Source organism: Phoxinus phoxinus (assembly GCF_949152265.1).
Source record: "Phoxinus phoxinus genome assembly, chromosome: 19".
In the NCBI taxonomy this organism is placed as follows: domain Eukaryota; kingdom Metazoa; phylum Chordata; class Actinopteri; order Cypriniformes; family Leuciscidae; genus Phoxinus; species Phoxinus phoxinus.
The window spans coordinates 7,288,017-7,315,813 of record NC_136894.1 but is presented as its reverse complement, the minus strand read 5'-3'; the positions used below and the strand labels follow the sequence as shown (position 1 = coordinate 7,315,813).

The window sequence follows — 27,797 nt, the reverse complement described above, 5'->3', positions numbered from 1 at the left end:
GCTGCGCTGCAGGAATAACAGTCCCACAATGCAAGGGCCAGTGCACGACAAGTCGATGGGGGCCACCGTGACACTTCATTACATACGTGTGGAGGGACCTGCCACAGGCTCAGCGCACACAGGTCCCATTATCTACATACCTAGACCCCTACCAGACTTCCCTTAACACCATTGGACCTTTCTACAAAACGTACGTCTCCCAAGACTACGGCTCTGTTCTGGACGAACATGGGGCTCTTTCTTCAAATGTTGCTTTTAGATTAGCCATCTAAAGTTGTTTTCGACACAAGCGTTAAAGACATGAACACAGCACTGTGATATGGTTTGCACAAATGAGCGCTTTATTACAACTTTGAGTAAATATTAGTTTGTGTCAAAGAGCTATTGAGTAGAAGGTTGTTCATAGTCGATGATTTATTAAATCTGATCACGATACACAGCTAAATAAATTAAACCTTCTGTGCCTTATGTCCGAGTTAAACGCAATAAGAAAAACAAAGAATACACTAGAGACAAATACAAAAAGAGACTCGAGAAAGGATTTTCCTGAAATAGACAACATGGATCAGGTGGAAAGAACATGTCATCCTTGTTGACACACATCGAGAGAATCTTCTCGACGGCGGACTCCCATAGCAATACTTACAATGTTTTATTGTATCATAAGAAGGATTACTTGGTCTTCCCTTGACCAAAATAGAAGTTTTTGGTTCCCAAATCCCAACCCAACACAAAAAAAGTCTCTCGGGTCAAAGGTTAGTGTCTCTCAGCCTCATTCATCCCCAGCTGGCATGTTCTCCTCGATCCTTTTAATGAACTTCATGCGAATCTCTGTCACATTGTCACCTCTTAGTGTGTCTTGAGCAAACCGCACATCCACCGCCATTTGAACCTGCAGGAATCGAAAAACGACCGCAGTGTGAATGGCAATTGAGGGTTATCAGAAGATACATCAATTCAATCGCAAACGTTTTCCTCACCATTTCAAGAGCTCCTCTCAGCACTCCACAGAGCAGGCTGGAGTAGACCAGATTATTGTGGTTGTCAGGAAGCTCTACAAAGTCCACCAGGGGGTTGCTTTCGAGGATAAGAGAGAACTCATCTCCAGCAGGACTCCAGTTGGTCACGCTGGGAGTGATACCCAAGTACATCTTGAAGGCTACCTGTTAATGTGAAGACAAAAAGGCCCTTCAGTCTTCATGTTAACTCGCTTGCCTACATCTATGATGTCAAGGCCACATTTAAGTGATTTTGCAGAGCTGCCACATTCTTTTTAGGTGCTGTATTCACACTCTGAAATGACTTGAGGGGCTTTTGCACGACTGCACAGAATGGGTTTAAGGAGACGTTTTTAACCCTTTGAATGTATATATTTGAATATATATATAAAAACTTACTGTAAAGCTTATTTTAAATAATCAATACTTCAAATGAATGTTACTATTTCAAAATGTTCTCTTTTTACTTGGAACCTGGACAAAGACCAAAAAAGAGTATTATATGGTTAAAAAAGATATACAAGGGATGCATTTTGATTATCGGCCAATACTAGTTTCTTTTTTAATTTATCGGTATCTTTCAATATTGGAGATTTAATAATGCAAGCTCATTTCCCCTATTTCTTTTACATTTACACTTTTGTCTTCAAATCTCAAAATGTACATTTATTTACATACTGTACATTATAATGTTGTTATGCCTAAAATAACTTTGAGCCAGAGCTGTTTTTGTGAACTATTAACTGTATTCTGTAATTGAAATATAGTTGAAGAAAAATTAAATACATAAATAAATAAGGTTAACTTGAAACACTAAAATCACAAAAAATTAAATATAAATTAATTAAAGCTATATTTACTCTAAATATTGATAAAACCCCAAAAGCTAATAAAATGACAAACCCACATAGTACACTTTCTTAAAATTAAACAAAAATTAAAACTGTAAATATAAAATAAAAGCTAATGCCAAATATTAATAAATATAAGTGTACATAAATAATAATAAATGAACACTGCTTTGAGCATTTAAAACAATTCCTTTTCATTTAAATTTTGAATTAATTAATACACACAGTAATATAGATAGAACTTTACAAACAGGCTTATTGTATTGAACAGAATTTTAATATCATTAAATAGCATCTCTTGATTACATCCATCAGTGCAAAAAAGCTTCACATTAAAGGAGAACTCCGGTCAATTTTAACATTGAGCTAATTTTTTTTTGTAAATTTGGAGTGCTGTCAATACAGAGAACAACGACAAAAATCGGTGTTGCCTACACTGTGTTATTCTCTTTTTAAAATTCGCACCCTATTGACTTGGGGCACGTTATAAACCTGCTTTTAGCCTCTTAAAGGATAATTCCGGTATTTAACACTTTGAGTCTATATTGTAGTTTGTTTTGGATGAACAAGAGTGGTGGACAACATTTTTTTGACAATGGTTCCTCTCTCGAGTTTTTGACTATAATAGAATTGGCCATGGACCCATTTAACATTGGAGTCAATGGGCATGTCCGAAAATGTAATTAAAACAGCCAATAATGTTCGTTTACAAAACTGTTAAACTCACCGAGTGGTTAGTGGTGTTCGTTGATGATTATAAACAATATATGATTCCAATCCGTTTATTTTGCTATAGTGGAACTATTTTTTCAGACACTTCACAACTGTGTAACTTCCGCTCAATATTTGAATCTGAAGCGTTAGCACACTCCCGACCACTTGATGGCGATAACCGATGTTTATGTCTCGCGGGACACTCACGGTCACAGTCGAGTTCAACTTCATATTACAAGTAACAATTAATGAAGGTTTTGTTTGTTTATTTCGCTTACTCTCCCGGAGCACAGTTGCTCTGCTCGCTAGCCTTATGAGAAACGGAAGCGAGCAAAAAGACTACATCGACCAAATGTAAACAGCCCCCTTTCCGTTTCCGGTAGCGCATTTATATTAACCTGATATTAACGAGCACTCAGTCCTTCAACAGAATTCAATGGGATTTTACAAAATGACGAATAAAACACGACAGAAACTGTATTTCGCAACACTTTTTGTTTCTGGAACATCAACTAACATCACTAATCACTCGGTGAGTTGCACAGTTTTGAAAACTAATGTTAAAGGTTATTTTAATTACATTTTCGGACATGCCCATTGACTCCAATGTTAAATGGGTCCATGGCCAATTCTTTTATAGTCAAAAACTCGAGAGAGGAACCATTGTCAAAAAAATGTTGTCCACCACTCTTGTTCATCCAAAACAAACTACAATATAGACTCAAGGTGTTAAATACCGGAATTATCCTTTAACATCTTTGATGTGTCATTACAAGTGCCCAGCCATGTTAGATGATTCCTTCAGAGTGAACACGAGTGAATCTGACTGCAGTAGATGTAAAAGATATGAATAAAAAGGATGTTATTTCAGCCAGCGCAAATACCTGTATTTACATCCTGTTTTCGGTCGAAGTCCAAAGTAGTCGATTGTCGAGTTCACGCGTGTGATCATAGGTAACTAAACCCATAGACATGTATAAAGGCTAGATGGCTCAAGGCGGAGTCAGCTGTGTCGTCAACTTGGCGGCCATCTTAGGTCAGGAGACTGCGCTGCTGCTCCCTGCTGCTGTGGACGGAAGGTGAGTGACAAATGCTCGTAACTTGCTGAATTCTTGACGGATTTACAAACGGTTTGGTTTATTACAAACCTTATTAACGTGGCTATGATTTGTGCTGATGCCGATGTTTAAATTGTAGCTTCACGTTTTGAGAAACGCTTAACATTGCAGCGTAGCTGTGTGTTTCATGGCATCCCTGACGTTTATGACACACCAAGCCGTTTGAAAATCGGTTGAAAATTGAGCAAAATATAGTTATTTCAGCACTACATGCACAATAGACTTTAATGTTATAACTGGACGAGCGGTGCTGTCCTAAGATGGCCGCCGTGTGACGTCGTCGGGTCCCATTGGCTCTCAGCGCCGGTAAGCCATCTAGCCTTTATACATGTCTATGACTAAACCTATGAGCGTGAACTCGACAATCGACTACTTTGGACTTCGACCAACATCTAACATGGCTGGGCACTTGTAATGACACATCAAAGATGTTAAGAGGCTAAAAGCAGGTTCTACTTGAACAAATAGCTCTGATTCTAAATTTTGTTTGGATGAGCCCCATTTGAAGCTATAAAATAGCCGAAATACACAAACCTGTGTGTGAGCGCACATCATTTGAATTCTATATTAATGCTCCCAGTCGCAGCGTTGCTTGACAACTGTAAACAATTAGACTAAACGCTTCACATTATCACCCTCATTAAAGTTATATTAAAAAGTGTTTAAAGGGATCAGGGTCCCAGCAAATCGATGGGTTCTGGATTAACATTTGACAACGTGGCACATGCAGAGGAAAGTGAGGAGAGAGACAGAGAAAAAAGAAGAAAGGAGAACAGACAGACAGAGACCAAGCAAGCATGGACAGGTGACGGACAGTGGGAAGAACGCTCTGTCAATCCTGTCAGTGTGAACCCTATACGCTGAGGGTGAGGTGCAGTGTTTCGTAAAAAAAGCACAGTCTGTGGCTCTCGCAGACCAAAGAAAACAAGGCGAGAGGAACATGAGTGTCTCGGTTCACTTTAACACCGCACAAACGGCTCGCCAGTTGGCTTTGCGGTAGCATAGCGCGGATGTTTCTCAAGCTGTGTGACTCTGAAAAATTAAAACCGGTAGAGAGATGTGATGAAAGCTAAGAAAGTATGTGGGCTACTGCAGGTTGAAGTTCAAATTCCAGTCACTTGCTTGCGCATTAACATGCTTGCTTGCTTTTTGATTCTCTCTCTCTCTCTCGCCAGGCCTAAGGGAGGGCTCAGCATGCGTTCTGATTGGTTCAAAGTACTCACGTTACCTTTGCAATGACATCGGCCGTTTCTCGGAAATCGTGACACCTCCCCACGCTGGACCGAGCCAAGAAGTCCTCAATCAGACGCACTCCGATATTGTATCCCCTTGAAAGGATGGAAGAGAAGGGAAGCTGTGAAACTGAGTCATTGTCAGAGTAACTGCTTTCATTCGCCCTCATTTCACCCATCAACGTAATCATAGGAGCTATAGTCTCTTTTTACTTCGAAGGTTTTAGTAAAGCCCTTCAGCTTCAAGGACTCGAAAAGAAAGGTACAAACTTGTTTGGCCAGAGAGGAAGTCAAATTTTGCTCTTGCTTATATCATATTTGATGCTTTAAAGAAGCAAGAGAGAAAAAGGTCGTATTACAGACGTGTTGCCAAACCCAATATCAGTGGGACTACTGGATTAGTTCAAGGCACGGTTTAAATGAAAAGACCACTCACCAAAGAATACACACTGCCCACTGATTCTCTAAATCACAACGGTTGGACTCCACGCATCCTCATGGCTTTTCCCACAATCTTTAAAACAGTGCTTCTCAACTGGTTGATTCAGGGCTCAGATTGTACATTGGACATCAAGAAGCGACTCAACATAGTACAAAAATTGTTCATCAAACAGAAACAAAAATGTACTTAATCAAATATAAAAATGGATTAATACAATTAACTACACAGGCCTAACAATATGAAAAACTGTTAACATATTTTTCACGCACACACGCACGCACACACATCAAGACTCTCATCCAGTCTTTCATCTGCATCCTCTCTAATGGTGGAATAGAATTAGAGGGGACCAGAATCATACATTTGAAAAACCAGGGGTGTAACCTACAGCTGCACAATTCATTTAGCAGGGTGGGGAGAGAGACCGCTCTCGAAAAACCTGGAGTGGCACATTTTAAATTCTCAAAAACCACCCAACCCAACTTCAGCAGACTGGATGGCACGGTAGGACAGGGCAATCACCACACCTAATACACTAACAGCCTACACCCAGCACACACACTGACGAGACAGCATCCACACTAGTCCATCAGAACTCTGCTCCATTCCTACCTGTTGACTAATGGTAAAACTGACTGGACAAATGTAAATGAAATGGTGACTAGATCTGAAAATCTAACCATATTCCTTACACTTTCATTGAATTTTCAATGATTGGATGATTGGATGAATAGGCAGGGAAGGGAAAAGGCAGACTCACATTTTATCCAGTTGCTTGTTGACCTCCTCATCATTTTCATAGTCTTTACACAGCTGAGTGACCAGGGCTCCATACGTGAGAGTGAATAATTCTGAATTCTGTTCAAGAAACAGATCAACACAAAATTAACCACCACCATATTCACTCAGAATTTAGTGTACTACCTGAAAAAAAGGCACTGAATGCTAATACAAAATAATAATAATAAAACTGGATCAAAAAACATAATGCAAAACACAGGTCCAAGCTTTTCATGATATTATAATGGAGCCTTTTTTGCTAACAGCAACATTTCACAGTAATGTTCAATTTATTGTAGGGAAATAAAAACTGGGTCAGGAAATCATTATTTTTCTTATTTTGAACCATGCATTCATTTGTATATAGGCCTATCATGCAAAAAATGTGCATTTCCAACCAGCCTGTGGTCCATTTTTATTTACTTGATATTTGGTGAGTGTTACCATAGATATACATATCTATGAGTGTTACTACTAAGTTAATCATCAGAACTGAATGAATGCGAGCACACAGTGGTCTTGAGCGCCCTCTCACGGCAAAATATGGAGTTGTTAAAAACACATGTAGCCTACATGTCAAAACGTAACCCAAACCTAACAAATCTAAAAACCCAGGCATGACACAGCTGGATAAATATATGTGCGTTTCTCTGCTTTCACTACTGTATTGTTTAGTCCGTATTAAGAGTAGCCTACAGCTAATGCCAATTGCCTTGTGCAATAACATCCGTGCAAAAACCAAATGAATGGCACATAATGCATTATGCAATGAAAGTAAATCATTATAACGAATCTATCATTCAATAATATCCCCAAACGATTATTGGAAAAAATGTCTGCACTTCTTAAGATTTTTAATTCAAATTAAAAGCCAGCCATGACAAATGGAAAGACTAAACTCATCTCTAGAGCAATAAACTAACGCACGTCTAAATAAAAACGTAAAGCACACTACACTATATTTATTTTTATACAAATAAACAAGCACTACTCCAATAAACATGTTATTTATCCGATGATGATAATAGCATGTTAGCTGGCTGCCCTGCGTTTGCCTGAGATCTACGGAAACACAAAACACACTCACCATTTTCTTGCTGTCGGTGGCTCTGTTCGACTGCCTAGACATGATGTCTAATATTACAGGTGTACACAGATCGCTTACAGGTAATATTTTATTAATCTGCTCAGTGCAAAGACAGTCCCGTGATGTTGTTCCTGTCACTGTGATGGATTTACTTCCTGAATCGCCGCTGACAAGCCGGAAATGTTGATTCGCTTTGAATTGTGGGTATTGTAGTCAAACTGTAGTTCTGACCAGGCTTACTTAACCCAAAAATGAAAATTCTGTCATTAATTACTCACCCTCATGTCGTTCCAAACCCGCAAGACTTACGATCATATTCGGAACTGAAATAAATATATTTTGAATGATGTGAAGCTTTCCGTCCCTCCATAGACAGCTACGCAACTGAAACTTTGAGGCTTAAAGGAGAACTCCGGTCAATTTTAACATTGAGCTCAATTTTTAGTAAATTTGGAGTGTTGTCAATACAGAGAACAACGACAAAAATCGGTGTTGCCTACACTGTGTTATCCTATTTTTAAAATTTACACCCTATTGACTTGAATGGGGCAAGTTTTAAACCTGCTTTTATCCTCTTAACATCTTTGATGTGTCATTACAAGTGCCAAGCCATGTTGAGTGATTCCTTCAGAGTGAACACGGTGAATCTGACTGCAGTAGATGTGAAAGATATGAACAAAAATTATGTTATATCAGCCAGCGCACAGACCTGTATTTAGCTCCTGTTTTCGGTCGAAGTCCAAAGTAGTCGATTGTCGAGTTCACAGGCATAGGTTTAGTTACTATGATCACGCGCGTGAACTCGACAATCGACTACTTTGGACTTCCACCGAAAACAGGAACTAAATACAGGTCTGTGCGCTGGCTGAATTAACATCATTTTTATTCATATCTTTCACATCTACTGCAGTCAGATTCACTCGTGTTCACTCTGAAGGAATCACTCACATGGCTGGGCACTTGTAATGACACATCAAAGATGTTAAGAGGATAAAAGCAGGTTTAAAACTTGCCCCATTCAAGTCAATAGGGTGCAAATTTTAAAAATAGGATAACACGGTGTAGGCAACACCGATTTTTGTCGTTGTTCTCTGTATTGACAGCACTCCAAATTTACTAAAAATTGAGCTCAATGTTAAAATTGACCGGAGTTCTCCTTTAAAAACAGTGCAACACTGCAATAGGCTACACGCAGATATTCAATAGCCTACTCATTCTCTGCACCCGCACTACAATATATCTCTTGTATGATAGGCTAATTGTTGATGTTGTACATTTTATTAAAAAGTTTGCTCTGTAGCTCTGAGAGCTCAAGTTTGTTTTGTAATCCTGCCACTTGACTTGACAATGATTTGTTGGACAATCTACACATCACTGAAGATGTCTTCAGTACATCAGTACATCACAAGACTTGTGAAAGACTTCACCCTAAGAACAATATTTAAAATATCCAAATTTAGTTGACTTTACTTACATTATCCAAAATGTTTCCAATTTCAATCCAGAGAAATCAACTATTTTAATCAATGTAACGGCCCGTGTAATTGTGTCGCCTAGCTGTCAATGATGTCATTTCCGCGTTACCCCCTTTTTCCGTAAAACGATAGAAACGCTTTATTTTGTTTATTAAACAGGTTACGGTAAAGTAATAAATTAGAAGTAGACCACACAATCTCCAAACAGTTGTGCATACCCCCAAAACATATTTTATTTAATGTGGTGTTTTTAATCACGGTTTGTAAACTACATTGGCACATAAGAGATGAACCAGTCAAAAGGTCTTTGCGAGCAAAGTTTCTCGGGGTGAATGCTCAACTTTGAAACATATCTGATCAGGGTGATCCAATCCAATTTTGCTTTGACAAACCAACCCAAAAGTAAGATGGATTACCTGATCCTGGATAGCAAAACATGGGATTTACAAATCCAGGTTAAACATTTTGAAATGGCTCCACAAATGGCTCCTGGGGAGTGAGGTTTACACACACATCTCTTATTTGCCTATGTCCGTGTTACAGTAGTTAATTTGAAATGTATTATGACCCATGAACCTGAAATGTTATGTTCTTTACATTATTCTAGAGGATTCTTCATCTGTATGTTTTGATCACAATTTAGAGAGTTACTGCTTTGGTTTGGTGATGAAAATCATCAAACCAAAGAAGAATGCACTTTCTAATTCAGAAATGTGATTAGCTGTTGCCAGCTACTTCTGATAGCCTATTATAAATAAACTAATCTTATTACAAATCAGAATAAAGAGTGTTTTATCTATTTCTACTAAGAAGACTATGCAACATAGTATGCAAAAGTCATAGATGTTTCACAACAAAACAATTTTTTAGATCTGTTTCTTTAGTGTGCCAGTAGGATTCCAAAAATTCCTTTTGCAAATATTGTGATAAATCATTTTCTGCATCTGAAATTGATTTTTTCTGTTCCCCTTATGTTTCTTGCACACCGAGGTTCTAATATTTATCAAATTGATGCTGGTTAAGCTCCATCCACACACAGAATAGAATAAGCATTTTTTAAGCCAATACATCAACATCTCTCATCATCGGAGTGGGGGAACGGATTTCGACAGCTGAACTTTTTGCCGTCGGATTCTGTTCCCCCCTATGTTTCTTACTCAATGAGGTTCTAATATTTGTTCAATTAAGGCTTATTTTTGACCCCATTAGACTAGTGGTCAGTGCACTGACATTTGTTGCTTTTGAGCTTTGGGCCCACAAAGATATTGCTGTAGTGAGGGGCCCGCCCCTTGGCTCAACATTTGGTGCTACGCCCCTTACGCCTGCCGGGTTTTAGATCCACGAAAACGGAGACTGACCCCTTCAGTCAAGGACCGAAGCAAGCAAGACACACGCAAGTGACGCAACCCATAGCAACGTAATGGCGACACCTCCTAAAAAAAAAAAAAAAAAAAAAAAAAAAAGACACCTCCTACAGATAGGCTATAAAAATAAACGTCAATTTAGGCTACTTTTTGTTTTGTACACATTGTCATGTTAATTATATATTTTTGCTGACCACAATGATTATCATTGATATTTGTTTGAGAGGGGCACTTTTGATTAATTTTAAAAAAGGGCCGCAGGACCTCGAGCGCCCAAAGTTCATGAGTTCAGTTCATGACCAAAACCAACAACAATGCAGTGTCTGAGAACAGACGCCTCCTCAAACGTTGGTAAAAGATCAAACGTTGAGAATATTCTGTAGCTCTCTCTACCGTAAGATGAGGTAAGTTAGTCTCATTTTAAGCACTTGCTGGTTCCCAACACACTCTCTTGTAAAAGTGCCTTCTGCACTTTTGCTTTTCTTCTAACTGTTAGTTATTAGCTAAAAGCGGCTAATGAAACGGAAGTCTCGCACATTCACAGAAAATAGCAAAAAAAAGCCTGGAAACGTATTTTTGCCAAGCCGATGTTTATAGGTAGGCTACTTTGCTATTGACTAATTTTTCTTCCCTGAGGCTTTAAGACAATCTATAAGTAAGATAATAAAATATGTTCAACTCCAATCAATTTTTCGTGTATTTATTTTGTAATTAACAGCGTATGGTAGCTGTTAAATAATATACAGAGATCAGGTCATTTAATTATCACAATAGTCCTTACTGTCAATGTTTATTTACTGATAACGACGACCAGTTCACTTATAATCTTTTTTTCTTCAAATGTTGACCATATCTAGACCTTAACACCTTAACAAGAGGTTAACACCTTAACAGTTTCTTAAAAACCAACCAGTAATTCTCAAGCGAACACATGACATATTCTCTTCTTGTATTTTGTACTCACAGATGCGAAACTGCAGCATTTCTTTCTTCTTCCACTAGATGGCTGTGCAACGACATGTACGTTTACAATATGCAGGTGAGGTATAGCCTAAAACTTTCAATTTGCTGAAAGTGGTGTTTTCATCATTTCAGGATACATTTACACATACAAATGCAGCAGACTTTAATATGTACCAGTTTACAATCTGTCACCATAAAGAACATATAGACATATACTAAAAACATTAAATGGTCCTTAAATGACCCACTTTCTCTTTTAAAAGATTTTTAGGATTCAATTTAGTCCACAGAATAGGTTTTAATTCAGTGTAATGTCTATATGTGATTTTGGATTTTTAAGAAAGGCCATGTTGTAACCACTGAAATACTCAGAGGTGCACAGATATTTTGTCTATAAAAAAATTATATTTGTTTGCCCTTTTTGATTTCATAAATACAACAATTGGCAATTAGTATTACAGGCAGCAGCCATTGTACATTTTCACCATTTTAGAATATTATCTTGGAGCGCATTAGAATTTCGCATAGCAGTATTCATATCCTACGGGAAGAGATGTGTGATATTTCCTTAAAACGATTATTTGCAGAGCTCCAAAAACAGAGATTTGGACAACAACACTTAATGTCACGCTGCGCTGAGTCAGTTGATCTCGCTTGAGGAGAAAAATTCTGTTTCTGCCTGTTCAATAGCAGCTGTCTCATTTTCTCTCCCAATGTTTTCTTTCTCACGCTGTTCAGACTGGAAATGATGGATAAGCTCCTCAGAACAGACTCGGAATAACTTAATGTACTCGGAGCAAATACCAGTGAAACCTCAGAGTAAATAGCAACAAACCCAGCAAAATGATAGTAGTGAGTGCACCCACCCGTGTGATCATAAGTTGCAGACGTCACATCACAATATATAAATATTCTGATGTTTAAACTTTTTTTTTTAATCTAAGCTCTTTGGCATGTCAATACCAAGATACTAAGGGAATTCTGTGTGGGATAGGAAAAGGCTGGCTTAAATGTTAAAGTGGTACTACTTTGTTTGGGTTTCTTTTTTGTTTTTCAATTAGTACAGTACACACATTGTTTAAGTTTCTTATATTGGTTTAGGTGACAACATCATGATATACAAAGTCAAGTTAGTCTCTGTGTACTTTTTTTGTGATTCCTTATGCCTTTTAGGAATAATTTCTCAGAGTAGTGATTAGTCATTCTACCATAATGTTGCTTGGTCCACCCATCACAGCTTGCACCTATATGTCAGTGATCTCTGGCTGAACTTTTTGGAATGTTGCTTAGCAAAGAAGAAGCAACACAGAAACAGAACGATCTGGCCCAAAACTCTGCACAAAAGCCGTGGGGAAGGGTATTACCCTTATTTCACAGGATATATTCTCACAACAATCTCTAAAACTGCAGCTTTGAAGGAAAACAGTTGCTACAGGCTAAAGTTTGATCTGGAATAGTTGCGGGGGCAGCCAGTGGCAGTCTGAAAATCAATGAGGTGCCTGTCAGGTTTTGTTTTAAGTTTTATAACACGTGATAATAATTGCAAAATGCAGAAAAGCACCCACAAGCTCCGATGCTATCTTTTAAAATGTATTATTTAATACAGCTTATAGAAGCGAAAAAATTCTGTTGCCATTTTGCATAGAGAGATAATCAAGTTGTAGGCATTGTAAGGAAAGGGTTTGGGATTGTTCATATCACACTTGCCACATACATTTAATCTTGAACATTGTCCTGTGAATGCAAAATATCGTTGAGACATCTGTTTGCATTTTTCACAAAGATTCAAGTATATAAACCCTGCATTGCACATTTTTTCTCCTTCACACTGGGACCAAGGGAAAAACACAAAATCAGCGCCAGAAGGCCTGAACGTACTTTTTTAGCTTATAGGATACTCAATAATGTTAGTTGCTCTGTCCTCACCTATTACATTTGCTACAGTGAGGGTGAGCCAGGATCAAAACTCTCTCTCATGTGTTATCATTTGGCATCTTTCTGGAAGTGTAATAAATCCAGCAACCACGAACCTCAGCAGAAAACCGAACAGGTTCTCACTCTATGCAGGAGGCTTTTGCCTTGTCAGATTGAATCTTTAGTATGCAAAAGTACAAGGTGTAAAATTTAGATTGAATTTATGATTTTTGGCGTGAATGCATCTTGTAATGCTTCCAAAACTTCACTTTTAAAATTCAAAACAATATAAAAGAGCACTTAATTGACTATTTGTTCAAGCTTTTTGTTAAAATGTTGATGTCACTTGCGTCACCTGTCGGCAGGAATTTAAAATGTACTCTTATTTGGTCCGCTCAAACCCCGCCCCTTCCGGACAATCAACATCCAGCTCGCATTCAGATCTGCCTCCATCCAATCAACAACAGATGGATAGAACCAAGTCCCCAGCTTCATTTATTTTATTTTCACTCAGATGTACTCATATTTTCACTTAAATTAGATGAAAATATCTGCCGCTGCTTCCGTTTCATCACAACGTTAAACACTTGTTCCCAAAATGGCTGCCATTGGCCAAACTCATGCCACTGCTTGAGCCAGTGTTCCTGTGTCAAACTAGTTGGGATGCTCAAACAATCTGAACAATGTTGCAGCATTTTCATTTTTAGGGGGAATCAATCTTTGGGTGGATTTTTTTTGTAGTTTCTGCAAATTAAGTTGAGCAGGAGAAAGAATGTTAACATAAAAAATTACAGTTAAGTTGACAAGTAAGCTACTGATAGTCAGTAGAATGTCTGTTGGGGGTGTTGGAGAGTGTTAAAGTATTAGCAGATATTAAGTTAAGTTATAAGTTAAGATGTTAAGATATTAAGACAGTTATTAATACTCTAATGACTGGTAGTTGACATGCAGTTGCAAATTAGTTACTTTGAAGTACTCTTTTAGTTACTTTGTAGTTCATAGAATAATGTCTAAATTCGGCTATCAAAATAAAGTGTTACCAAACTTACACATCACTTTTGAAGGAATAGTTTATTCAAAAATTAAAACATAATTTACTCACCCTCATGTCGTTCCAAACCTGTGTGACCTTTACTTTCTTATTAAACACAAAATAAGGTATTCTGAAGAATGATTCAACTGTTTTTGCCTATACAGTGAAATTCATGGGATTTAAAACAACATTGAACCCCACTGACTTTAATTATATGGACAAAAAACACTAGATGATTTTCAAAACAACTTATTTTTGTGTTCTACAGAAGTTCTACAGATTTGGAATGACAATTTTTGTTTTTCAGTGAACTACCCCTTTAAACTACATATGAAGGCTCTTATGCTAGAGTTTCAAAGGGCTCGCACAGCTCTAATCACAGTGCAGCATCTTTAATCTTTGGTCCAGGAACAGTGCCTTTCCTAAAAATGAGACCATCTGTTTGGAAGAGGACTGTGATGTCTGTATTACGCTGGCTGATTTTAGAGTAACAGAGAGTGCTGAAAAGGGAATATCACACTACAAAATTGCGGCCTCCAGCAGGGGAGGGTGATGCCATGAGGAAATTAGAAAGCAAAGAAGGATAGAGAGAGTAAAAGAAAGCAGAGGATGGGGTAGAAACCACAGCTGAGGTTCCATGGCAACCAGTGTTTTGAGTAGGAGGACTGAACACCATGCAGACCTTAGTCAGACTTGCGAGCTAGGGAAAGCTCTGACGGGCACTGCCTGAACAAGTAAACCTTTCTCACAGCCAGTTTGTAGATATATATTTTTTTGTAGTGTTAAGAGGGCAGAGTTAGTAGAAAGTAAAGACCAACATGAAGTTATATAAGAGACAAGGAAATTATAAAATGATGACAGTTGAGAGTACTATTCTACTTATAATCTACTAAAGTCAATCTTAAAGTAGTCAGCTAATTACATTATAAGCTATTTACAAAATCTATTAAAGGATGTTTTCCCAAAGAAGGTTGCTAAACTATACAGCATACACTACTGTTCATTAGTGTTCAAAACTGTCAAATTAATAGTAATATTGTGAGATGTTATTTTAATACAATTAAAAAATAACTTTATTATTTTAAATGTAATTTATGAATATTTTGAAATGTATTTATGATGGCGAAGCTATATTTTCAGCATCATTGCTCCAGTATTTGGTGTCACATCCTTCAGAAATTGCTCTAATATGCTGATTTGGTGCTCAAGAGACATTTCTTACTAACTAATGTTTTTGTGGAAATCTATATATAATATGACAAGTTACAAAGAACAGCACTGATATGAAAAATAGGCTATAGCCTAACCTTTGTAATAATGTAAATGTCTTTACTGTCACTTTTGAGTGAAGGCATTCTTGCTGAATAAAAGTATTTTATTTATTTATTAAAACTTAAAATAAAATGCTTTTGAAGGGTAATGAATGCAAAAATATATAGGTAGTCATAATGTTCCATGTGATATTTAATTCAGGGATGTGAAAACAGAAATAAAGACAAAAAATCCCAAGGTCACTTATAAACAGTCAAACTCAGTCCAGTCTAGTGCTTGCTGTGATATAAATAATCCCATATATGAAGTGGACACATAAAGTTATACATATTACAAACTTGCACAGAGGTAAATCAAAGTATATATAATATTCAATCAAAACCCATTGCTTCAGGGGTTTGATAACTAATCGTAGGCAAAATGGCAGGGCAGTACGATGCTTTAACTCTCTATCAAAGTTCGTTTCGGACCAGTGCCCAGAGCTGGCCGGCTGAAAATTTAGGGTGAGAAATCACAGAATAAACACAATATATTCCAGCGGGAGGCTTGAAGAGAGGGTTTGGCCTTGTTTGGACAACTGGATAAGCGAAACAGCGCTGTGACCGCAGCCACGTGGTCTCTGAACCGTGGGAGTTCCAGAACCAAATGTCCTTAAAAACGGTTTATTATATACATTTGATAAGCTTTAACTAACTAACTAACTTGGTTTAGATGCCTTCTACAGTTATAAATTATAGTCTCATTCTCTAATAATTGTATAGTGTTTTTACTCATGCACAGATAAGACCTTTCTGCTGGATTCACAACAACATACAGTAAATAAATTAGTTCTGCCCAAACCTCCACATAAGGGCTTTCCGCACAACCACTACATGCGTCATTCTCTGCAAATTTATCCTTTTGGCCACTAAAGATATGCTCTTGCCTTTTATACGCTATTTCCTATTTTTGTGCAGAGGATGAGGCCATTTTAATGCATTTATTTAGATATGCAATCCTTAGTTTATTTGCAAACTTATTGACGAAACTTGATTTCTGCATGAACATTTTCAAACTCAGCTTTACGCACACTTAGAAAATGAGACACAATGAGGGTGGCATAATTTGTTCAAGACGCTGAGATGTTTGCAGATTGTTGAGCACTTTATGATACTGCTCAGTGTGTATCGCTATCTGTGACAGCACCACACCGCTAAATATATTATCAGCCTGCCTCAATTCCTCCCATGTCTCCAAAACATGATTATCCCCTTTGACTTGATAGAGCTATTAGATGCATCACACACCTACAACTTCTCTACAAGTGCTTGTCATGTGTTTGATGAAACCCTTAGGAAATGGATGGATTTAAACAACGTTTGCAAACAGAAATCGATCTTGTAAATACCCTTTTGTTTTTCCAAGAATTTAGAGGAAGCTGAATGTGCACATTAAACTAATCTAAGACTTTGCTTTGCCTTTACAATGTAATGAAAACTGGGCTTCAAAATGAATAGTTCTGGCCGACTGTTTATCATTGTAAAGCACAGAATTTACATTCACTTTTCATGCACTGCGCGGACGTGAATGTGAACGCACTCATGCACACAAATTGACTTTCACATACAGCTTGAATGTAAATGAGGGGCTTTTCACGTGTTTTCACATCTGCTGAGTGGGATGTTTTCTAGGCAAAACACACTCACATTCAAGTGAGCATATATATATATATATATATATATATATATATATATATATATATATATTATAAGTTAATCCCAACATTTTATTGGTTGAATTTGTTGAAAGCGACATATAAATTCAGTTTTACCTTTGTAACCAGTTGATGCAGTGCAAATGCTCCCTGTAATAAGTCCTGTCACGCTCATGAGTGAGTAGCATGTATTGAGAAAAAAAATGTTGAGTGTGTGGTGACCCCTGACCTCTAAATATGTTTATGCAACCGCAAATACCCTAATGAATACCACAAGGACCAGTCTGAAAGATGAAGGTAGAGAAAACTATTGGTTAAGTAACTTCTGAGCTTGGTCATTAGCCTCATCCTGTGAAGTATCACAAGCATCTTTGGAACATACTTTCAAAACCATGCAGGGCAATACAAAATGTATGTATATATATTTGAATGAAACTGCTCCCTTGTCTTTCCTAACCACTGCATTTAACTTTTTTGAAAATGAGTGTGTTATGTTTTATTTAAAAATTTGATAAAAAACCCCACCTGAATTTTTGCATATACATGTACCTTGAAGCTAAGAATTTTAGATCATTATCATGAACTAACCCCCGTTTCATGTAAAGGGGTTCATATTTTTTTTCTGTGTATTTTAATTTCTTACAGTGTTATTCTAAACCAGAAGAGTGTGATATTTATTTTCAAACCATAGTAAATCAATAACATTTTCAATTTTGGAGGCTACATGATTCACTTGACGAAAACCAACAAATAATTTCACAGATATCAACAGCACATTGATTAAAGCAGCTGTTGGAATAAACAGACTCATTTTGTGCACATTCAAATCACGGCTTTGTGTACTTCTGCAACAATCTGCAGGCCAGCCTGATGCCTAACCATAAAACATGCCCTCATATCTGGCAGAAAAACCCAAATGAACTGCCTTTAAGGTGTATGATTTACGGTGTTGCACAAGCTGATGATAATGAACAGCCCTTGAATGAGTTTCTTCTTATTGGCAACCATTGTACGGAAGCCTAACCCAAAGATTTCTTTTGTTTCCTGAACTCTGGTCCAAACCATTTAAACAGCAGGACATGTTTCTTGGGAAGTGATAAACCCACGTATTACAATTAGAGAGATCTGCTCCTCTTTCATCATCATCAATCTGTCTAAATGATTTCTTGCTCATTTTCTCTCCGCCTCTCTCTCTCACTGCCTGATGAAATCATCTTGTGAGGTTCCACAACCTATTTGAGGAATGGGCTGTTTGCTCCGAATGGAACATTAAAACGATAATTCACTGGGAACGTGATGTTCCCCAGAATTCACACCAGTCTTGCAGAAATATTTCTATGTCAGAACTTTGTGATTATTATAGAACTATATACTTTCTTTAATATATCTTAATCCATGAAAGCAACACCTTGGAACATTTTGGTCCCTCAAACTTCCTTGAAATATTTTGTTCATTTTTAAGTCGTTTGCAATTAGTTCACATCACTAATTAATTACAATGACTTGCATTAAAAAGTTTCACCAAAGTGCGAAAAAAAATGTATGGAGGTCTTGAGCACAGATATTCACTTATAACCAAGAGGTCCAGTTCCCTTTCGTTGTCACTTCGAGTTACGTCGAATGACGACGAAATGGGCTTCTAAGCGAACCCCATTTCGTCGTCATTCGACGTAACGTCTTCGTTCCCTTGACCGAGACGTTTTCTTTCCCAACAGGTCTGATCAAACACTGTTTTAGGAGACTGTGGGCCAGATTTACTTAAAGCGTATGTGGTCTTTAAAAAACTAATTTCAGGATTAGCTAAAGATGCGTAGATAAAAACATTTTTGCGGCTGACCTTATTGTGTGAGCATTTGTAGGCGTTTCACTTTCAGACGCAAAATGTATGGGAGGAGAGTATTTAAATGCAACATGATTTATTAAAGGGTTAGTTCACCCAAAAATGAAAATTCAGTCAGTAATTACTCACCCTCATGTTGTTCCAACCATGGAGTCTTTTGTTCATCTTTCGTCACCACGCATCACACACATGACCAGCGTCGGACAATAGTGAGTCTACGTGGTGACGTGCAACACAGACGCGCTGCGCTAAAACACTACTTGAACTAACTAGAGACACAGAGAGAAGGAAATGAATAGTGGAATAAAGTCGTTATTTTTGTTGTTTTTTCCGCACATAAAGTATTGTCGTCGCATGATAAACTTAATGCAGAGCCACTGTAGTCACTTGGACAATTGTAACGATGTTTTAATAACTATTCTGGGCCGACGAGTTTGGGTCCCTCTGAAAGCCTATAGAGGAGTGAGTCTGCCTTCAGATTTCATCAAAAATATCTTAATTTGTGATCCGAAGATGAACGAAAGACTTAAATGGTTGGAACAACATGAGGGTGAGTAATTACTGACAGAATTTTCATTTTTGGGTGAACTAACCCTTTAAGGTTTGCAGTAGTCAATTTACTGGTATTTGCGCCATTATTTAATGCAGAAAAAGCATGTCTTAACCCATTTTCAGCTTAACATGCTGCAATAGTTGCTGCCAGGAGGAGGCGCCACAGAGAACGGAGAGCATGTGATAGAGGGAAGAGAATTTTCTCCTCTTGTGGTCATTTATTTGGAATGCCAGAGGAACACGTTATTGGAACATATTGTTTGCCAGGCCATGTTATTTTTAATTTGCCATGCCTGTGTTGTTAGTAGATTATCTGCCTGATAATCATCGACTCTGCTTGTTCTCGACCCTATGCTAATTTGCTCTGCTTTTGATGAATTGCGCTGGTCATTATGGAAATGAGCTGCGTCTGTAGCTGTGTCTCATTTCCGAAGGGTGCAGCCTCCGGAGGTCACATTTGTCGGCCGCATACGTCATGAAGAATGTCTCATTTCAGAAAAGTAACCATTATCAAATTGACCGTTATTCCTCGTGCTGTGTTAACTATTTTCATTTCTTTCTTACCTTGGAATGTAATGGTTACTTTTCTGAAATGAGTCGGCCTCAATGGCATATGTGACTGACGAATGCAACCTCCGGAGGACGTAGTCTTCAAAATGAGACACAGCTTGTGTTCTTTAATGTGCGCATTGTCAGTAGATCACCCGCAACCCGAAGGGTTGTGAGTTCAAATTGACAGTTTCTATTTTAAACAATTTGTGACTGAACTGTTATGTATGTGAGGATAAGTAATAGTTAAGGAAAATGATACATTTGCTTGCATTTTATTATACGATTTCGCTAAAATGCAATCGAGAATATTTGCATTGAATTAATAAATAAGACTGAAGTGCCTTCAAATAGTGTCTAGAATTGACAATGAATCATTGTAAATGTTCAGGTTGGCAGCCACATTAGCCTACCTTAAAGTACCTTTGAATAATAAATTCAAAATATCTCCTGATGCTGCAGTACAGTAAAGAAAAAAATACTTTTATTCATAAATGGAGCACTATTTTTGATCACAACACGGATACTTTGGGATTTTATGTAAATGAAGTGTTGCATAAACCATAAAACTTTGTTGTTTTCATCACACTCAGTATGCATCTTGCTTTCTGTCAGTTGTGCACAGGAAACAACAAACGGCAGTTATTTTTAGTGACTTGAGATTCTTGTATTCAGTGTCTGCTGCCTATGTGGCATTAAGTCTCTGTTATGGCATATATTGAATGTTGCTTCAGATGCAGCTTCTGTGTCGTTTTTACAGTGTGAAGACAGTTTTGCCGTTGTCTGTAACACATTCCCGGCAGCCTCTACAGGCTGGAAAAGTGAAAACAGCTATGTGGGAACAGAGGCACCATGAAACAAACCCCAGCAGGATGCAAGACTATACTTGCTCAGGAAGATACAGTTGACACCATTAGAGGAAACTAAAACACTTGTTAACATCTGAGTAAAACAGCTGACTGGGTGCTTAGCAGTCTTTTCCCTCTGACCCGAGTTCCTTGGCTGTGAACCCCATGGTGCTTGATGTTGCGTGTTGCATGGTAAAGGAAAATAACGTGTTAATGTTTATTTTTTGAGTTGAATTCACATGTGTATTGCACAAGGGTGTTATGTGTATTTAGTCATTGGAGAACCTTGATATACCGCTAGTTTTGATAGAGTATACTGTGAACATTTGTACTGGACTATTCCTGGAATCTGTGTTTGAAGATGTTTTGTTTAGTTTAATGTAAAAAAGTGGGTTTACTACTTCCATTTAGTCACTTAACACCCCTACAAAAACACTTCAGTACCTAAGAGCCATTCTGCTAATTGAGTGTAGTAAAAGAAGTAAATCTAGGGGATGCAACCGATTACAATTTATAGAGGAGTTACTTGTGCAAGATCTACAGTTATACATAGGACAATTGAAGGTGTTTTTACTTGATGTATTGTTTTTTTCTTCTTACAATCGCTTAGCTAGCCCAACTCATTATATTAAAGTGGGAGGGAAAGGACAAAGTCTGTTACACAAGGTGAAAGATGGGAATGTATTATAATATGAAGCCACAATTCCCCCAGAGTACTTCAGACAATGTTGGCGAGATTATATGGTCATAAGAGGCAAAGAAAATCATCCTTAAAGATTTAACCAATCCATAAGTCTTTTGAGAGTAAAATAAAGAAATTTGGGAGAAAGCTTGCAGAAATGGATATGCAATCATTCACACAATATTAATAATCCTTCGTTCTTATTCATAGTTTACAATGCATGTCTTTAGGCCACTATACATACAGTATTCTCTTGTGATTGATGGGAGCACAGAGGACAAAGACTCACTATCCAAACCAGCTCTTCTTAAAAGACCTGACTGGAGTCTAATAATAAGACCCTTTGCAAATATTTCAGCACCTCTTGATCTGGACATTTTGGGTCTGAAGGAAACCCCCCCCCTGCTGCGTTGGACCCTCTTTGTGCTCCTGTCTATAGGGCAGGTGTTACAAACCACAACCAGACACTTTGCTCTTAGCCGCCAGGATCAAACTGATTGAGGGGTCAAAGTTCAAAAACACAAGGCACAAAATTCTGAAGACATGTTTACAAAGTACATACAATTCTAGAATACACACACACACACACACACACACACACACACACACACACACACACACACACACACACACACACACACACACACACACACACACACACACACACACACACACACACATTATGTATATATAAAATACAATTCACATTCATCTACATCTAGCATTAAACACACACCTGTAAAAAAAAAGTCTGTCAATTAAATGTTTTACCTGTTTTACAACCAGTAAATGTGTGAATGTAGAGATGTAAACCTCTTCAAGCATCAACCCCTGGTTGCACATGTGCTGTCCCCTCCAGGCACACACATCAAAATGAGATCGATCTTTTGAACACACTCCAGGACGTTGTGTAGGGGAGGGTAAAGGCTACAAAGGTAGTGTGGGGGGGGGGGGGGGGGGGGGGGGGGGGGGGGGGGGGGGGGGGGGCTACAAACTTCCTGATTCACACACAGCATAAAGAGAAAGACAGCTGGCTCTAATAAGCTCTCTGTCCATAAAATGCTGCGTATTACCCAACCACCACTGAACCAACCATTCGTACAACATGTGAACCACATTAAAGTTCATTATGCCTTAAACATGACACATATGTTCAGGGCCACTGCAGGTCCTCAGCAGGAGAAATATCCATGCTGGATTAACATGCTACATGGCTTAGCATGACATGAAGTGTGATTATGTTTAACTGCCTACCTCCTCCGGTTACGACAGCATAATCTAATCCAATAACAACTATTTAAAAAGAGATTAGCGACATTAGCATTGACGACTCCTTTTGGCTCCTCTAACCACCTGAATTAAGAATAGCAGATCATTTAGGCTAAATTGTTAGCATAGAGATCATCTATCCCAGACAGATTAACATGTAAACGTTAGAACATTATGACTACATTTCACTTATTGCTTTAATTGCTTGGAAATCATTTTAAAATGGTTTGTGGGGGCAAATGTTTTTTTTACAAGCGGCTTGCTGTGAATAATGAGTACTTTTAGGGGTTTAAAATGGAGCAAAGAGTGATATTTTCTACAACGCAGCAATCAGAGCAGTTGTTGGTCGTAATATAAAAAATGAAAAACAGATACGCTTACAGCATCTTGACAGGAGTATTGAATAAAGAGTGCATGATGTATGTCTAATATCTGGCACTGTCCTCAGTTAAACCCCTCAACAAAAAAACAGAAACATTCAACGGCGAGAGAGGAGATTACTGTAAATGTCTGGAAAATCTGGATCCCCTTTCAGTAATGTCCTGTTTTATTGACACTATTAAACCGTTCTTTTTGCTCTTAGATGATCTAAACTTACAGATAAAGGTGCATTTATCGCTTTTTTAAATGCCGTTCTGGGGGTTCATGCAAGTTCAGGGGGCGTTCATGGTATCTTGCTATAATTTAAGAAAATGCATTTTTTGGAGAATAATCAAAGCTCTTTACAGGACTATGTGTGGCAAGATTTTAAGATCCTGTAATAAAACTGTCATTTTCAAAAATGTTTCCATAGGCAAGACAAAGGATCACAGAGGTTTTTCCCACTAAGACCTGTCAGATTTGAAATTACCCTGGCTCTGGAAATCATAGCCTTCATGTATGTGTTGTCCTGTCTCCATGGAAATAAGGGCCTGTTTGTGTAGTAACATTGGTGGGGTCAGAGGTTAAAGGCGTTGCATGACATCACCATTGCTATAGTTTAGGAATATGCTTTACATGCATTTTCTCCTGTAAGTTTAGAACTGATGCTGAACATGCACTTCTCTCATGACATCATGGGATATTGTGATTTATTTTAAAGGTTGTTTCATCAGGTCAGAACCATTTGCGTTAACTTTCCATAGAGCAGCACTGATAACAGTGCAATAAATTCTTATTCAATTCCATCACATGACTGGCCTTTATAGGAATAGTTCACCCAATAAAAAATATATTCTGTCATCATTTGCAAACCATCATGTTTTTCGAAAACAATATGATTTTACAGAAATGGCGGTTCGGAACGTACCTCAGTTTTGAAGTCCCAGTTCGGTGTGTTTTCTTTTAACTGAACAAACTATATCTGTCTTTAAATAAAAAGAGTCTGTCAATATATCTGCAACACACACTGCCGTTTATGGTGCTGTTGTAATTGGTGAAAGAGATTTGAAGTGCTTACACTTTTTGGATGTAAAATATTCTAGCAATATATTTTTAGAAAAGGTTAGAATTATTGCACTCCCATTATTTGACTTCTGCGTGCTCTTGTTGGCACTCGTTCATTGAAGTGTACTTGTGTGAATTTGTAACATTTACATGCAAGTATACAAATGTAAGATGTATGTTTTACAAGGAAAACATCTCGAATGCATTAAACAACACACGCAACTGACAGCAGGGCAAGCCATAGGTTTATGATTTAGTTTGAAGAGCTTTCTATAAAGCATGTCTCATGTTTAGGACAACTTGAATCATGCACTCGGTGTCCTTTGTTATTTTTTTTAGATGTGTTGGCAACATCAAAGTATGGCCCTGTCCAAAATGGCTTCCTAAACACTCACGGTCTTCCTCCAAATCCACACTTTCGTGACATAATGTCGCTTTGACTGTCGGGTAGATGTCTGCTGCAGAGCTTTCAGACTCAAAAGTGTGCATCAAGGGCACATATCGGCCGCAAATGGGGCCTAAAATGAGACACCCAATTGTCTTGTGGACTTAACAGACACACACGCACGGTGGCCATTGTAAGTCCACAAGACCATAAGTACACATGAAGTGTGCCATTTGGGACAGGGCCTATATCAATATAAACAATATTTTCACAACCTATGGGGGAAAATCTATTACATTCCATACACAGAGAAGTTCCGCTTGTGCAGTGATTAAAACAACACTATTCTTTCAGTACAAATATGTACCAAACCGAAAGACCTGTACCGAAAATGTAAATACAAATAGGTGTACCATTACACCCCTATGTGGTACACAAAAATCAAGTTATTTAAAGCAGAATGTCCAAGCTGCTCTTTTCCATTGAAATATCAACATGCATTTTAGTCTTTAAAGCTATAAAAAGACTTCATAAAAGACTTCATAATGCTTTATGGTGCTGTTTTGTATCTTGACGATCCCAGGTCACCATCCACTTTCATTTTTTGTGCAATCGTCTTTTTTTTCTAAAATCCTTTTGTGTTCCACTGAAGAAAGTACGTCATGCAGGTTTTGGAATGCTGAACAGATTTTATACAACAATAGGGACAGTGGCCAATAATGATTTGTTCTTGTTAAAGGGACTGTTTTCTGTCATCTTTCCATGTTGTGAGAGCTGGTTTGGTTTGCTGTTCGTAGAGTGACAAGTCCACTGAAAGAGACATTATATGGCGATTGATATTGCCCTGAAGGCTTGTTTCTTTTCTCCATGCTGAAATAACAAAGCTGTCCTCACTCACATGCATTTTGACAGGCCTAAGAAAGAAGGCAAGCCCTTTCTGCCCTAATAGAGAGGCCGGCTTGTGTCACGCTGCAAAAGGACTAGTTTGACTGATTTAGAATCGTTGGGGAGGTTATTAAAATATCAGCCCTTTGACGTAGTAGACCAACGCCAATGTTCTAACATGGCTGGTTCTTTAAGTACTTGCAATTTTCTTCTGTCTCTGCTCATCAAGAAATTCTGCCCTTTTACTTATGATGAGCAAAGACCGTTATGGGCCTTTCATACTGGCAAATTAGTTTGAAACAGTGCATGGTTTGTAAGAAAAATTGGTGATGTGAAAGCTGTCATGCGGACCCGGGAGCAAAAACATTTCTACATTTTGTAATCATTATGACCACAACTTGTAATAATTGCTTTAATGATCGCATTGTTTCTGCCTAAATGAATACATGATGTTAGCTAACCACATGAATTGTATTACAGAACTGCTACAGAACTGTACATTTCTGACATATGGACATTACATGGACACAGTCACATCTGATAACAGATTACTCTAAGTTGTAATGGTAAAACATGCATTTGCTGTTAATCTGCTTTGAAACAATATGTATTGTGAAAAATGCTAATCACATAAATGTAAATTGAATTGAGACTACCTGTATGAGGTGGTCTGAGTTCGGTTGCACTGAAACTGTGACGCAATTCACGTAAGTGTAAAAGCAACTCAGACTCGGGTACGCAATTGTTCGGGAAGTAAAATAACATGCATTCTTGCCGATGACAACATCATTATTTCAACAAAACATCTGTAGGTCTAATAATAATAATTATTATTATTATATATTGATTATTATTTTAACAAATGCTTATATATAATTTAGTTATTTTTTCACTTTGAGCACTTTGAGTCTTTATACAGTGGCCATAAAAATCATACATTAGAATCACTAGAATAATTTAATATTAAAGCTGCAGTGTGTAACTTTTTTTGTTCAAAATTGACAAATTATATAATAAGTGAGTACATCTTGAATCCATTTTCCAAACCGTGTTTTTGTCTTATCCTGAATCACGGTACACCTATAATATGTTCATATTCGGACTATTTTAGACTGGTATGGGTCGTACCGCTGCGGAGTAGCCCAGTACCTGCGTGACTCGTCATAGACATAAACAAAGAGAGCGCCAAAAGTTGCGGACTGCAGCTTTAAATAATAATTATTATATTATTTAAATATTACATTGTTATTATTAGACCTTTACATTTAACACATTAATTTAGGGTGATTCATTGTAAAAAATAATAAAAAAATAATATATATATATATATATATATATATATATTTATATATATATATATATATTATTATATATATATTTTTTCAATAATAAAAACAATCACACTCTCTGATCTGTAAGTTCTAAGGAACTAAAGCATTCAAACTTGATATAATGTAATCTTTAGGCTTTATAATGTGAATTCAATGTTGTTGTTTGCCACAATGATGTCTTTGAATCCTAACCTTATTTTTTTTATTATTATTATTATATTAAAAACAATGTTCATGATTACTTTGATTCTTTTTTTTGGAATATCAAGTGAAAATGTAGTCTTTGTTCTTTTATTTTTTAATATCAAGCACTACTGTGTTCATGTTGTGATAATCACTTCATTTTTACTCAAGCAAAACAGCAGCACATGGTTCGCAGTGTGAAAGTGAGTTTGGAAATGATGAAACAAGACTATTTTCACCAGTCGGAGTTGGAAAATGAGTGGTATGTTCTGTTACGGTGAACTATTGAACCTAAACAAACCATATCATATTCTGAAGTTTCTCTGCACACATCTGCACTATTGATCATAGCTTTTAGCTTTTGCTGTGACCTTGCCTACCCCCTCACACCGCTATGCATACTTTGATCACTTTCTATGATGGACACTGCGACAATCAAGGCATTCGGAGAGTTGCAAAACATCGCCCACACACTCTTTAGAACACCCTGATCCATGAGGCATCACATCATTACCAGCAGACTGTTCTTATTTAGCTGCTGCGCGAAAGAATTTAGCAAGACAAATGAACCTGGTTGTGTTGGTACAGACGTAAAAGAAGATAAGGAGAGGGAGGGAGACAAGCTCTTGTCGAAGAAGAGACATGTATAGACAATTAATTTCTGTTTGTGTTGGCAACTTAATCCCATTATATACCCGCAGGATTTTTATAGCTACTAACTTTCCATTTAGTGTAAACCATTTATGAATTATGGCATGGAAAAGTGTAAAAGGAAACAGTTTAAGTGAATGGGATTGACTCTGTTAGATTTTGTCCTGTGTCTGGCAAAAGCAAATGAAAGGAGAGAGGAAGATTTAAGCTCTCAGATGTTTCTGAGAGCTGGTGCTATTCATACCAGTTGATGGTACGCAG

General features: G+C 37.5%; 2 protein-coding genes across 7 annotated transcripts in view; one reads left to right on the top strand and one right to left on the bottom strand.

The window, feature by feature from the left end:
• Nucleotides 1-320: 320 nt before the first annotated feature.
• trappc3 (trafficking protein particle complex subunit 3) lies at nt 321-7,431 on the bottom strand. The gene is made up of 5 exons (XM_079590322.1): nt 7,223-7,431; nt 6,116-6,213; nt 4,910-5,009; nt 981-1,163; nt 321-892 (listed from the first exon to the last, which is right to left on the bottom strand). Exons 1-5 carry the CDS (start codon nt 7,262-7,264, stop codon nt 773-775), a joined length of 543 nt encoding a protein of 180 aa, XP_079446448.1. The 5' UTR covers nt 7,265-7,431; the 3' UTR covers nt 321-772.
• A 2,796-nt stretch (nt 7,432-10,227) lies between these two features.
• angpt2b (angiopoietin 2b) overlaps nt 10,228-27,797 on the top strand; it is a 47,422-nt gene continuing 29,852 nt past the window's right edge. For 3 of the 6 annotated variants that reach the window (XM_079590314.1, XM_079590317.1, XM_079590315.1), the window contains exons 1-2: nt 10,326-10,465; nt 11,028-11,100. In XM_079590314.1, the coding sequence (XP_079446440.1) occupies nt 10,461-10,465; nt 11,028-11,100 (78 nt within the window). In that variant the 5' untranslated portion in view covers nt 10,326-10,460. Of the gene's footprint in view, nt 10,466-11,027; nt 11,101-27,797 lie in introns of all 6 variants that reach the window. The other 3 variants (XM_079590319.1, XM_079590318.1, XM_079590316.1) reach the window with 2 other exon arrangements.